General features: G+C 48.9%; 1 protein-coding gene across 4 annotated transcripts in view; it reads left to right on the top strand.

The window, feature by feature from the left end:
• Positions 1–15,059, top strand: part of PUSL1 (pseudouridine synthase like 1) — a 67,723-nt gene that overhangs the window by 10,637 nt on the left and 42,027 nt on the right. For all 4 annotated transcript variants that reach the window (XM_067567257.1, XM_067567258.1, XM_067567259.1 and 1 more), the window contains exon 3: positions 11,568–11,755. In XM_067567257.1, the coding sequence (XP_067423358.1) occupies positions 11,568–11,755 (188 nt within the window). The remainder of the gene's footprint in view (positions 1–11,567; positions 11,756–15,059) is intronic.

The following is a 15,059-nucleotide window of genomic DNA, read 5'->3' as shown; positions in this document are numbered from 1 at the left end:
GTTGTCGAGCCTCTCGCTGCCACCGTCGTCAGCACTTCAAGAGACTTGCCCGGCACCGGTGCTCAAGAGGCTGCTTTCAGCACCTTCACCAGCTCCACCGGGTGTGGCTGTCAGGCTACCAGTGTGGACGGTATTGTCTAGGGAGTAGCCACAGATGATATCCCTGGCTCCCCTTTCTTCAGAGTTTGAGCCTTCTTCTCTGGGACCGATGGGTATGGTGCCGCCTTGGGCTCAAGAAGAAGCTTCCTACTCATTGGACTCTGAAGTGGGTTCCTATGTGCCCCAACCTAGCCGGTCTCATCAGGAGAGCTATGCCACCTGCCTGCCCTGGATTCCACCCCAGGGAGCTTACAGGAGGGGCCCTGGGACTGTGCATCACTTGGGTCCAGGGCTGTATCTGTGGCCCTCTTGAAACCTTAAGGCACCCCCCCCCTCACGTCAAGAGCATCTCTGCTACCATCTCCGCCGGCTCCAGCGGCTGGGCGTTGGGAGCATCATCGCCGCAAGCCCCACAGCATTGGCACCAAGCAGCGTCGGGTTCCCTTTCGCAAGCAGCCGCAAGAGGAGCAGGAACTGGAGCAGCCCCTGGTTCCGTTAGGCTCTGGAGATGAGGAAAATGATGCTATTTCTCCAGATCCCCCTCCAGGTGGCTATCAAGAGCTAGAGTCATCTAAGCTCCGGATGAGTCCAATCTAAGTGGGCATTGCCGTGAATCAAGTGTGCAGGGCCATCAATAGACTTCTGCTACGAAGGCTAGTGACTTTGGGAAATGTGCAGGACATAGTGGAGGGGTTTGCCACGATGGGCTTCCCAAACTGCGGGGGGGCCATTGATGGGACGCACATCCCCATCTTAGCGCCTACACACCTAGCAACTGAGTACATAAACCACAAGGGGTACTTTTCCATGGTCCTGCAGGGACTTGTGGATCACAGGGGTCGTTTCACAGACATCACTGTGGGATGGTCTGGGAAGGCGCATGACGCTCGTATGTTTCGTAACTCAGGGCTGTTCTCTAAGATGCAGGCGGGCACTTTCTTCCCTGACTGAAAAATTGACCTCAGGGGTGTGGAAATGCCCATAGTGATTCTGGGGGATCCTGCTTACCCCTTTCTCCCTTGGCTAATGAAGCCGTACACCGGTCACCTTGACAGTGACAAGGAGCGTTTAGTAAGAGGTTAAGCAGTTGCAGAATGGTTGTAGAATGTGCCTTTGGGCGTTTAAAGGGTAGATGGAGGAGTCTCCTCACTAGGCTGGACATGAGTGAGAAGAACCTTCCTTCTGTGATATCTGTGTGCTGTGTTCTTCATAATGTGTGTGAAGCGAAGGGTGAGAAGTTCCCCCAGGATTGGGCTGTGGAGGTAGAAAGACTGGCCACCAATTATGAGCAGCCAGATGCCAGCATTATGCTGAGAACTAACCGCGGAGTGCTGTGCATTAGGGAAGCGTTGCAAACCAGGTTCTCCAATGAGATGCAGGACTGATTTCTGTTCCTGTATGTTGTTTGCCCTTGATGATCCTTCCCCCAACCTCCCTTCGATATCTATGCCCAACAAATCCCTCCTGAACAAGATATAATTTAATAAAGGAATGTTTTGGAATGATGCAAAACTTTATTTTTTAACATTCAAGTCATGGAGGGAGGGTGGTGAGGGTTCATTCACTGTCTCCAGGGGTAGGGTAGTAGCTTGCTGGGGTGGAGGAGAGCACGTACTGCATCCTGGACAATCTCCCTCTGAGACCTCGTGGGGGCGGGGGACCAGGAGGTGGAGGGCGGCATAGCCCTCGGTTGAGGATCATTATGGAGGGGCTGCAGCGGGACTTTGTCCTACCTCCGCTCCTCCTGAAGGTCCACAAGATGCCGGAGCATGTCTGCCTGGTCCCGCATGAGTTGCAGCATCTCCTGTGTGGTGCTCTGATCAGTCTCCTGCATTTGTCTGTGAGTGTCCGTGACCCTATCCATGCTCTGGGACAAGATCAGCCTTCAAGCTCTTTGCTCTATCTCTGCGGCTGATGAGGCATTCATGAGCTCAGAAAACATGTCATCTCTGCTTTTTTTTTTTCTTTTCCTTTTTCTAATCTGAGACAGTCTGTCCTTAAGGGTCGGTTCACTGCCAAGGTGTCTACAGAATGAAAGAAAAATAACAAGGGAGCCACAGTTAGCACAGTGAAGAAAGTGATACAAATGTAACAATTTTGATAATGAGACCATGAAACAATGTAGCAAATGATTTCCTCTCTCCGCTTGTATTTCAAACCCTTACAGAGAGCAACTGTGGACGGCGTAGTGGTGTGGGGAGAGAGAACGCTTAAAACACAGGAAGCCATGATGCTGGCTACCTTGATTGCAGAGAAGACTCCTACCGTGGAGGGAGGAACAAGGCAGCCCTCCCCTGAAAAGTTTTTCCAGGCGAGGGAGGGATAACAGATTACATACATTCAATTTTCCATGGGATATCAACTGATAAGCGTAGCATTTCTCAACACACACAAAAAAACTGAGCCCTGGGTTACCACCCAGTACAGCCAACGAAATGCCTGAGATCCCCCTCGTGCCCCCCCCCTCCCCCCGCCCAATGTACAAGGACAGAAATGCTAATAAGAAGTGCCTTCCCCGGGATCATTTGTGCTGTCCTGGGTGCTGGTGGACTGCTCGGGGGTCAGGAATAAGTTCTGACTTTGTGGGAGAACGACACCTCGCTCTCATGCACCCTGCTCTCCACAGCTTCCTCCTCCTCTTCGTCCATGGAGTCCCCCTCGTTGATCATGGACTGTGAACTAGCAGAGAGGTATCGATGCTGTGGGGAGGCACCGTGGTGGGATCGCCACCTAGAATTTCATGCAGCTCCTCATAGAACCTGCATGTTTTGGGAGAGGAGCCAGCACGGCTGTTAGCTTCCCTGGCTTTCTGATATGACTGGCGCAGCTCCTTGATCTTCACTCAGCACTGCTGAGCGTCCCTCTGGTGTCCCTTCTCCAGCGTGCCCTGGGATATCTTCCTATAAATGTCCAGTTTCCTTTTGCTGGCTCTGAGCTGAGCCAGAACGGACTCCTTGCCCCACAGCCCGAGGAGGTCTAAGACCTCTGGTCGACTCCATGCTGGAGCGCGTTTGGGCTTTGCAGTAGCCATGCTGAGAACTGTGGCAAATCTCTCTCCAAGCTGGCAGCAAGCACAGGAAATGAGAATTCAAATCTTCCCAGGGCTTGAGGGGAGGGGACTTTTCCTGCTAGTGTGACCACGGAGCAGCACAGCGCGACTGTCCAGAGCGGTCAAAACGGGGCAGTATGGGATACATTCCGGAGATCAATTAATTTGAATTAAGTCCCATTGTGTCTACACTGACACTAATTTGATTTACCAAATTCGAATTAGGCGCTATGCCACTTGCAGAGGTGGTCTTATTAAGTCGATTTTACAGGCACCTTAATTCGAATTAACAGTGGTGCCAGTGTAGACGCGGGTGTAATTAATTTGAATTAATGGACTTTAAATCGACCTGAGACGCCAGGCTAGACCAGGCCTGTGCCTCAGACTCCTTCAGGGCTGGATGGTGGAGGTGGACTCTCCCAGAGAGCACAGCCTAGACATGTTAGTGTAAACGTGTTTACTACTCCCCTCTGCTGGATGGAATCAGAACTGCTCGGCTGTGTGCCATAAGTCCTATACAGCCAACCAAGATTCTCCTTTAGCTCTAGCAACTGCGGGGGGGCTGGCCCTTTGGAGCAGGAGGTTTTGATTCCATCCCCACTGTCACCATGACGTTCACAAGTGGAGTTGATGCACGCCACAGTGACAATTCTAGATTTGTTAGTGTTCAGAGACCATCTGTGTGCAAGAGAGAGAAGTATCAGTTTTGCAAACTAAGCATGCAGAGAGAGAGATGAGGTTTTAATATGTTTGGCTTTCTTTTTTTCCCCAGGAGGCTAAAACTTTCTTTCTTGGTGAAAATATATTTATCCTGCAACCCTTAAAAACTTATATTATTTCTAGGGATGGGTCCAAACCAAGACCCCAGATCTAAGCACCCTCCTTCCGCCCCCCAAACTTCTCCAGAGTTTGGATCTAGATCTGAACGCTGTGGCTTGGCCATGGCTCGGGTTATTTCTTTATTAATATTGACAAGATATAGGGCCTGATCTTGCAGCCCTTACACATGGTTAACCCACTGTAAGTGCAAATGAAAGGGGAAAACCTCCAGTGTGGAGCCTGAGCCTTTTAACCCCCTTACTCAAATGAGTAGCTGTTACTCATGCAAGTGGGCATCTGGACTGCAGTGGGATTGCCTGCATAAGGAAGCACTGTTAGGATTTGCAGAATCAAGCCCGTTTCATGCTACAGCGAATAAACTGCACCCAGTTTGATCTTCCCTAAAATGCAATAAATGCAAATCCAATTTATACGTCTGAGTTGCACAGGTAAAGCACCCCCACGAAAACAGAGCCCCCTGAGCTGTTGTAGGTTGCGTCTTCGTTGTATTGTCCTCCCTGAACTTACGTGCACTGTGGCGCTTGCTCTGTGGTTGGGATCGTCTCCTGAGTGTGCTGCTTCCCATCATGCTAGTGAACGCCACCCAGTCCAAATCTTCCTGCACAGAGCTCTGCTTTGGCCAGCAGCTTTGTGCTATATCCAGATATTATTTCCCATGCAAGAGGGGGCGGGGAACAGAGCAGCCCAAGACCGCATGAGGCTGTTTCAGAACAAACGCCAAAGAAAAGAAGGTAGACACAGAAATAGTCCTCTGTTGTCCCTGTTTGAGTTGGATTGCTCTTCTAGTGACGTGGGAGACTGGCTTTTAGACCCTTTCAGGCCTAGCGAATGTCTCCACTGTATTCTCCTTGCCCCCACAAGCACTTGCATCCATCACACTAAGTCCTAGGCCAGATCCTCAGCTGGTGTAAATCGGCGTAGCGCTGCGTAAGGCCATGAAGCTGTGCTGATATACACCAGAAGCGGATCAGGCCCTCTGATTTTTAGAATGTCCCCTGGTACTTCAGTAGGCAGCCGTGAGCCAGCACAGCACATCCTTCGTGTATTGGGTCTTTGCACATCTGTTCCCTTGTTGGTGGAATTCCTTTCCACGTGCAGTTTGCGCTAGTGCTTCTTCTTCGACCTTTTAAAACCCATTTGAAAGCGTCCCTTTCCCTTATCTTTAATAAAGCAGAGTCCAAGAGGAAGCATGGTCCAATGGTTAGAGCACAGAGTGAGATTCAGCACACCCAGAGTAGATTCTGAGTTCTGCTACTCATTCTGTGTCTGGCTTTGGGCAGGTCACTTCAGTCCGTGTGTCCCCCCAGGAGGTGAATGCTGTTCTCCTGTCTCACATGGGTGTCATTAGTTTGCAAAGCACTGCAGAGGCTTCCATGGAAGGTGCTAAGTGTTGTTTTTACAGGGCCTTCCCCCTCTGTTGCACCGGGCTAACTTCACTGGAATAAGGGGAGTTGCACTCTTGCAACCAATAGAATTTGACCCTGCAGCCAGAGTTTCTGTACAAAGCCTCACAGTTCAGTGCGTGCAACATCACATTAGGCACGTATTGTGGTTAGGTGACTTCCGATCTCCAGGATGGAGCTGAGGCCATGCCACAAGCTTATCACGGAGGCTTTCTACCTGGTTCCCCCTAGCTGGATTTTCCTCTTCGGTGCAGTCTGACTGGGCTCTCCCGTGCACGCTCCCTCTCCGTGTTCCCCTTCATGAGATGCAGGTGAGTGCGAGCCCTGTTCCCGATCTGTATCCGGAAGGGATTTCGTGTGCGGCGGTGCACACAAAGGAGAGAGAGAGGAGTTGTGTCCTTGTGGCTCTTTCAGCACAAAACCGTTTGCTGGCTGAACGATTGTGAAAGGCAGTTCCAAAAGCTGGAGACTTGGGCAGAGTGATGCTAAAGGCAGATTATGTTAATGTCATACTGTGGGCGGGCGGGCAGGATTTACAGGTGTAGATGGGCCCCGGGTTGGAACTAGACTGTGAGTTCTGACCAGCTGGTTCCAAGCCGGCGTCCGTCCTCAGCCCAGAACTCTGCTCTGGAGTTCTGGAGCATCAACCGTCAGGATGCGTCCACGTGGCCGCCGAAGCAAGTCTCTCAGCCTGGGCCAACGGGACGGGGCTAGCGCTCGAAAAAGAGCTGTGGAGGCCGTGCTTTGAAATCGCGGCTTGGGCTTCAAAGCCTAAGGAGGGTGGGTGGCCCTCAGGGCCCAAGCTCCAGCCCGAGTCGCAACTTCAAAGCACTGTGTCGACATGTGAACCTGTGCCCTGCTAGCCCAAGTCTGGGAGCACTTGTTTTAACTTTGAAAGGGCAGGTGGACCTGGGTCAGAGAGCTAAAAAACCAGCTCTTCCTATGTGAGGCAGCACTGCAGGGGATCTCTCTCTGTCTCCTCCTCTTCAAACAGAAGCAGAGATTCCCCTTGCTCTCCCGGACTCCAGCCCTCTTCTCTGGAGCCCGCTGAGCTGTCCCTGCCCCTACCAAGGATTCCTGTTATTCCCTGTCTCTTCATACGCCCAGTCCCCACAGAAGTCAGTCCCACTGATTTGAATGGGAGTAAGATTGGGAACTCTGAGTGAGAATTTTCTTACGTTTCCAAGGCACCAGATTGCAGTAATGGTGCAAGTATTTACAGGAAGGTTCATCTCCCCCCATTCCCAACACACCAGGACTTATTCCCACCACCTCCCTCTTCTAATCTCTCAGCTCAACCTTGGTTTACAGCCCTTGTGCCGGAGCTGTACTAATTTGGGGCCGAACCCTGTTCCCATGGAAGCTGCTGGGACCCTTGCAGTTCGTAGGTGTGTGGACTGAGGGGAGGATGGACCTTTGAAGAATAGCAGCAAGATGGAATGCGGCTCCATATCATTCTGGCACATAAGAGTGGAAATTTGAATGTGGAAGCGCTTAGCGAATCACCTGTTAGAAGAACAGGCCAGCTAACTGCAAGTGGTGCTTTTCGTGCATCATAACATATGCAGGAATCCAGTGTAAAGTGAAACCCTTGGACGTGTGTCCCAGCTCAAGAAACACTGTTGGCTGGAGAGAGTGTACACCAGACAGTAAAGTCACATAGAAAATTGACTAGATCTCAGTAAATGAGACATGTGCCAAACCAAAATCTTCCATCAAATGGCAGAACTCTCATACATGAACATCTGCTAAAATGAGGATGCCTGGAATAAAATCTGAGCCCTGAACTGGTAGCTTGGGATTTCTAAGACCCAATTCTCTTTTCGTGTGCACCGGAGTGATCAGGAGTAAGTCCATTCAAGTCAACAGGGTTACATTGATGTAAAAACAGCACAAGTGAGAAGAGACACCCCGCCCTCCCCCTAGACTTGAATCCAAGCTGTACCATCCACTTGCTGGGTCACCTTGGGCAAATCGCTTAATCTCTCGGCCTCAGTTTCCTCATTTGGAACCCTGAGATAATACCTGGTGGAGGTATTTGGGAGGCTTAATTAATATCCGTGGACAGAGTGAGTTCCTCTGATGGAAAGCACTGTGCAGGTCCAAAGTATTTTCATTTTGTTATCAGGCTTTTCCCTGCAATTACTAAAGAGTAAATAATGCATCTTTTCATAATTCAGTGCGGGCAATGATAGCAGATTAGAGTGACGGTAATCAGGGGGAACAAATCACCAGCTGCATGTAGGCACAAAGGACGTTGGGATGGTCCAATTATGGGACACTCACATAAGTGAAGGGGTCATTTGTGAGTTGCGCACAACAGGGGTCAGCAGTTCAGCAATGCTCTGCATCGGGGAGATTAATTAGGATGTGCTTTCACTGAGCTATTGAAAAGGAATCTGATGCAGGAGTCTCTTGTAATATCTATTAAAGACCACGTGGCCACTGGGCTGAAGGGAAAATAGCTTTTAATAGCTCCGATTTTGTTGTTGGTTATTCTGCACATAGCTCGTTCGGTTTCCTCTCCAGAGAGTTCTGCATGGGAAGGATGCCTGCGGGACGGAGGCAGCGGTAGAAATAGCTTTTCTTTGTCCCTGTCATCCACTTCTGTGTCTCTGTGGGTTCGTTGTTTCCCACGTGCCAGTCACTCAATTAGCCCTGCTTGGATCCTAGAGCCCTCTTCTTTTCCAGTCTGCTCTCCAAAAAGAGTGGCGAGACCTCCCAGGTGGGAGGAGGGAATCCAAACCTCAGTGCATGGCTCTCTCTGTTGTCGGCTGTAGAAGTGATGGTGTGGATGTGGGAATCCAGCAGAGTCCTGAGCCCAACAACGCAGCATGTTTCCCATGCTCTCTCCTGGTTCCCCAAGTGCGGATTCACTGCGCGTCTCCAGTGCATGACAAAATCTGCTAAACCCAAACACAGCTTCCTGCAAGTTTACTCTCTAAATGCAGCCTCAGCTTTACCATAAATTGCTGAGCTGCATGTCAAGGTCTGCTAAAGAAAACTGTTTAATTTCTGTCTGCTCCTCTCTGCTAACGGGTAATAAATACGGATTTTCATTTTTAATTGTAACCATATGTGAGCTCCAAATAAAAGGACTAGAAAGAGGAAAAGGCTTGGGCAGTGTGTGTTCTGGTTCCCAGGCATTCCCCCTGCAGCTCAGTTACATTTTTGCTCTCCTCCCTGTGCTTTATAACAATATGTTTCTAAGAGTCCAGAATCCTGTCTGCTAAAATAGTGGGAGCCTGGAAGGCATTTCCAAGTCCGCGGTTAAAATTTTATTGACTCTCGGTACCAAATTGAAATCTAATAAAGATCACTGCTTAGTCTTCTCAGGGGAAGGGGGGGAGCGGGAAGGAAATTTCTAGCCATTAATCTGGTTTTCTCCTTTATTTCTTTTTCCAGCCCATCTTTCTGATCTCTCTCTCCCCCTCCCCCTCTCCCACCCTAGCTAACTGCATTAGTTAGAGAGACACACTAAGGGCCTGTGAACATGAGGCTAAAAGGTGTATTTGCACAATGATGGCAAACACGGTTTTAAAAGTCGACTGTAGACAGGACAAGTTGTGTTTTAAAACATGTAAAGTCAGTCCTGGGGAACGCTAGGCTGCTTCTTCCCACTAATATGCTAAAATAAAACCTGCCTGTCTAAAAACCTGCCTAGGATTTTTAAGAAAACATCATTCATCCGAGCGCTGGGACACACACATACCTACTTAGCTGCATTAGAGTCTCTTAATTAAAAGACACCACACTAATGACTCATTTAGCAGGGTTTTTATTTTCTTTCCTGGTGGTGGTGGGGGGAAAGCGGGCTGTGATAGCTCACCCATTTGTTTTTGCAGACTTTTGTTATGGGGCGAAGGGGAAGGGGGTGAACCCAGCTATTGGGAAGGAAGTGGTGTGGAATGGGACGTGAAATCCCTTTCAGAAGATGTTTAGTTCACTGTGGAAGCTGTCCCATGGCCATTATGCAGATCCTTACAAATATTAAACTACTTCCCCTACCCTGGGTTTAAAAAGGTGTGTTTTTTTTTTTTTTAAAGTATTCCTGGGTGTAATTTTCCACTTCATTTTTAAAAAAAACCCCAAAATCCGCCTTCACAGCTGCAATGTGATTCAAGGGCGGTGTGGTGGCTCTAGTGAAATGCAGCCCTCTGTCTATATAAATAATATATTGCCTCTAGTCATTTTTATTTTAGTCTTGCTGTGACTGAAGTCCCAGTGGTGTTAGCAGGGCATTGCGTCAATACTAAGATGACTCTCAATAGGAAAGAGAGGCAGTATTTTTAAACAGGAGCAGCCTAATCCTGTGCTAGAGTAACCTACATAACCAATGAATAGAAGGGTGTGACTTGCATCCATATGGTTTATCCCATCACTAGCACCCCTGCGTATATGTCCTTGCATTGGCTCCCATGGTACTGGTGCATATTAATAGGGAAGTGCCTTGATTGAGTGTTAGCATTTATTCCTGGGACTTATGAAAGGCATGACGTAAGTGTAATGTGGCCCTGGGATCCCTCCTCTGATCATCTTAATAATTGGGGGAATCCTCTTGCTCCCTTTCTGGGTGGGAGGAATCTTCGGCCTGTAGCAAGAAGCTGAGATATTTTATACAGCTGGGGTCTGCACTGAAAATGAAAGAGTGAACCCTGCACCCACTAAAGTCTGGTGGCAGAACTTCAGTGGTGCTGGATCAAGTCCCTAGATGCTGCTAATCTGTCTCGCTAGTGAATTGCTTCCATAATCTTTTAGGGGTGTGCATATAGAATCAAGCTAAGACCAATTGTATTGTAAGGACGCCTCAGGCAACCAAATTCGAAACCAGTGGTTTTCGCCCTGTGGTCTGGATTCCTGAGGGTCCGCAGAGTAAGCTTTCCAAAGGGGCCTGCACCTCCATTCGAATTTTTTTAGAGGTCTGCAAATGAACAGTTTAAAATCTCCTCTTCTAGACAATTTAACTGCGGTTACTCACCAATCGCAGAATGAGCTGCTGCGTTGCACTTAAATGCTGGGTTCATTGACTGACCGTCATGTCCAAGCTGTGACTTAAAATGCAAACTGTCACCTTGCCTTAGTTCGTAAGTATCACGGAGAAGGGGTAGAAATGGATTTGCCCACCTGACCAGCTACTCTGCTAAATGCCCTCTCTGCTCAGCCAGTTACACTCTGTATGGCAGTGTGGGAAGAGTGCCCAGGGCTAGGGAAATTCTGGGACAGCCGCATCTTGGTGGAAAACTAGATTTAGAATCTGGGTCATCCTAAAGTGGAAGTCATCTTTGCAAAACAACCAGGCAGCCCCTTTTTCTATCTTCTCTTCTGCCTAGGTTCTTATACCATCCTCATCACCAGCAGTGCATTAAGCATTGTGCCTAACATCTGTTACACGTGATTCCTTCTCCCCTGATGACGATTGTATGAAAAGCAATGGCCTGCATCTTCAGCAGTGATTAGTGATTTTGTGTGTCTCCATTTTTTGGTGTCCAGCCTAAGGTGTCTTTTAAAGCAGCCTGATTCTCAGAGGACAAGTGCTCTACATTGTCTGAAAATCAGGGACCGTTACGATGTCTTAAATTGAACCGCCAAAATTACCAGTCGTGTTTGAAAATTGGGTATTCTTTTTGTTGGCCTCAAAGAAATGAAAGCACCCACTGGTCTGCTTTCTGCAAGGTGCTTGAGGGCTCAATGTCTTTGGAAGCTGATGGACCCCAGCCCCTTGCAGAACTGATCCTTTGATGAGAACCGGAAAAACATTGGTTAAATATTGACCAGCGACATAGCAGGCTGGTTTTATTTCCTACTCCAACGATTGGAGGCCAGTACTTAACATTGAGTCATGGTGAATATGGAGAGGGGGCTCGGAGTGGGGAGTTCTCTCTCTCTCTCCTGGTGCGTAACTATAAAACAAGCTTCAAAGGAAGAAGCTGGTAAACAGATGCAGTAAGCTCCGTTTGCTGCACGTGCTCGCATTGAATGTGTACAGTTGATACTTTCTTGGAACTCTACCAGAGCAAAGGTCAAGATGCTTCAGTGGGATCTGGCCTGGAAGCATGCCCCTGCTCCGTTGTTTGCCGGGGCGCAGGAGAAGGCACGTGGGAGCCAGAGAACAAGGCGCTGTGTCCTAATGACTCCTTGTGAATCTCTTGCTCACCATCACTTCTGTTGGATTGCAGCGGGCAGCACAGAAGCTCAGACCTGTCACTCCCATCAAGTTCTACATCTCCAGCCGAACGGACGCAGGCGTCCACGCCCTCTGCAACTCCGCTCATGTCAACATCCAGAGAGCAGCCGGGAAGCTGCCTTTCCCTGAGAGCATCATTGTCTCCGCCCTCAATCACCATCTGAAACCCGAACCAATCCGGTGAGTGGGGTGGGGGGACAAAATCTTTCTCTGTGATTACTGGCGAATGAGGACGGATCTGGCTGCCTTAAATGTCTTTGCAAGCTCCCGCCCATGTCCACACACACAGCCAGACAGCCTCCCCTGTCCCACCAGTGCCGTTTGGTGGTCAGGCCGTCTCATCGAATCACAGGAACGGTACGTTGTGCAGAACCCTTTAAGGGTTGAAATGAGGGAAACCTGAGGTACTCTGCTCCTGCAATTGCTGTGTTCAGGGCATGGTCAACCAATGATGATGCTATGATTGTAACAACCTCTTCTTGTTAGAACATCAGTGGGTTGTTCTACAGGAAGCTCCAATTTGCTCACGTCGTTGAATTTAGCTCTTAATAAAAGCATTACTTTGTCCTGACTTTAAATATCATTGCTCCCAACAATGCAAAGACCTCGGAGCACGTAAGGAGGATTTGTAGTTGCTCACAGGGAAACTAGCACCAACCAGACCCTCTCAACTCCAGTGAGTCAGCCTCCTGCCTTCTTAACATGAAGTGGTCTGCCACTTGGCCTGGTTAAGAGACATTAAGTCAAAATCCCCCCGTTTATTATTTTTGTAATAAAATAGGATGATTGGTTCCATGGCGCAGATACACAATCCTTATGATCTAATACCAAGTTGGTAATAACTAGAGAGGGGCATGGAACTGCGGTGATGAGCGTGGTCTAAGAACCCATGTAGACTAGACTAGAATGTCTGACATTCCCCCCACCCTGCTGCAATTATTACTAGTTCTCATGGAACCACAGAATCAGCTTATTTTGGAGAAAACCCAAATCCAAACACCTACTCTCAAAGACCATTTTGCTGGGAAAAATATGATAAATTAAACCAACAGCTTTTGTCGGGAAGTTGTATTTGGTAGATAACAATTCCTAAGCTATATTGTATGTTGTTTTTCTGTGTTTCCAAAGGATTGGGTGAATTTTATGTTCATGTTTCCTTCCTAAATTGTTGTGAGCTGTTAAATAGATGCTATATTCCGCCTCCAAGGTGGGTGCGTTTCAGTGGTCATTGAGTAAACTATAAGAGTGATGTTTACTTCTTTTTTTTTTTTTTTTTTGCCTTGTCAAAAATAACCAAAAAGACCTCTCCCAAATTGTGCAACCAACGTGCCGTTTGCAAACAATCACGTTGCTTGTATGCTCTAGTGCTATACCATACCCACCATCTGTATTGTCTATTTCGACTGCCAACTCCTTTGGGGCTGGGATTATCTCTTTGTACAGCATTTAGCACAACGAGGTCCCCATCTTGGCTGGTTCCTAGGTGCTATTGTAATAAATAATAATATACTTAAGTGCTTTATTATCCAAATTGGCATTAAGGAAAGCGGGTATTTGGATCAGGGCCTGAGACCTGAATGATAAATCCTTGATGTAATATGCCCATTCCTGGTTATTATGAGGAACAGGGCCCACACCATCAGACGTCCCCTCAACCCGTCTGGTAGCGTGAAACTAAACAAAGAGAAGCTTAGGAAAGCAAATACTTTCATGCCAGACCAATGGGCCCGGGACAAAAAACAAATCCCCACCACACCCTGTGAAGGGATTGTTGTTAAGCAATAGTAACATTATTGTAAAGCGCCCCTCCCGCTCCCGTCTCTCCTTGTTTGTTTTAAATCCTAATCTCCTTTTTGTATAGTAGGGCCCAACCCAAATGCTGACGCAGCAAGACCTGGGATTTGGGGGCTGACATCACCCTTGCATCTGCTCTCGGCATTGCACGGTAGAGAATCCAGTTGTCCGGCGTTCGGGGACTGTCGACCTGACTGTGAATTGTGCCAGCACTGAGATATTTTTGGGTGGGTGGCTGGTTTTTTTTTGTTCGTTGATTTTTTTTTTTTTTTTTTTTAAATGCCACTTTGATTTCCCCCCATAGGGCCTGCTGTGCTTGGGGGGTATCCCAAAAGCAGGGTATGAAATACCGCACAGGGTATGGGAGAAGCTGTCTTGTTCTTTGTGAGAGTGCAACGCACACAGCTGGGTCACCCCCAACACACGTTGTGCCCACACAGGCTAGTCCGTTTCCACAGCCCCACGCGAGGCGGCCGTTTTTGTTGTCCCCATTTCACAGCAGGGCTGAATGGCGAGACAGAGATGGGGAAACTTGCTTTAAAGGTCATGATCACCCAAAGCTCACGCAGGTTTTAACTGGTGTGGGGGCTGCTCAGCAGCTCTGAAAATGGGCCCCATTTTCAAAGGCGTTTAGGCACCTGAAGATGTAGGTAGGCGTCTGATGGGGTTTTCAGGAGCCCCAAAGCCGGTTCAGTGCCTAACTCCCATTGGTTTCAGCGGGAGTTAAACGTCAAATCTGCCTAGGTCCCTTTGGGGCCTGCCCAAGTCCACACGCTGCGTCAGCGTTGGGCCAGGCGCTCCGGTGCCAGTGCCCGTTCCATGAGACCACTCAGTGTGTGTTACCGGCTGGAACCAGGCCGTGTGTTCTCAGAGGTGCCCCGGCCACTGTGAATTCTCTCTCTGCCCTTGTGCCCTTCAGCACAACCTCGAGAGCTTTTATCCACTGCAGCGTTTGCCAGAGCCCAGTGCACAGCTTTGCTGTTAGCATCTCCCAGCCTCGCTGTTCCCCTCCGCGACGACGACAAGGGGCAGCATGTGAGACACACACACACACACCCACCCCCACCCCCCCACACACACACGGTGCCTCCCGATTGCGAGCTGTCCTTTTCTTGTAAATTCAGCCGGGGCGATCACATGTGAATCCACACGTGCTGCCCTTCAGAGCCGCATGAAGGCCGGGGTCTTACCCGTGCACCGTGAAAGCTTTCCCAAGGTCTGGTCCTGAAAGGTGCTAAGTGTCTACCACTCCCAGGGCAACCCCCTTGGACTTCAGGTGCTCAGCGCCTGTCCGGATCAATCCCTGCTCTGGTTTACTGCAGTGTTTCCGGAGCCGGGTGACCGTGCTACTTTGCATTTAAATACAGTGGGGCCTTTTGTCTGAAGGCTCTTGACTTAGTAAATAAATGGAGCAGCATCTGCAGCAGCTGTCTCCCAAGCCAGCTGTGCGCTCTTATGTCTGAACAAGTGCCATGGTATCGGCTGGGGGTGGAGGGGAAGATTAAATACAATCGTTGGAATTTGGGTTCCACAGGCAGAGGAGATGCAGAGGGAGAAGGTGTTGTAAAAGCCTTATTATTAAAGGGCCAGTCAACGTTAATCATTATTTTTAATTGACTAATTTCCTGAGGGATTACGGCTCCTCTGCTGATGTTTAGAAGGGTCTTTGGGACAGGTGGAAGAGCGATCT

This window comes from Emydura macquarii, unplaced genomic scaffold (genome assembly GCF_026122565.2).
Source record: "Emydura macquarii macquarii isolate MOO-44397 ecotype Brisbane River unplaced genomic scaffold, CSIRO-AGI_Emac_v2 contig_2768, whole genome shotgun sequence".
Lineage (NCBI taxonomy): Eukaryota > Metazoa > Chordata > Testudines > Chelidae > Emydura > Emydura macquarii.
Note: the sequence above shows the minus strand (reverse complement) of the source record. Positions and strands in the feature narration are given on the sequence as shown.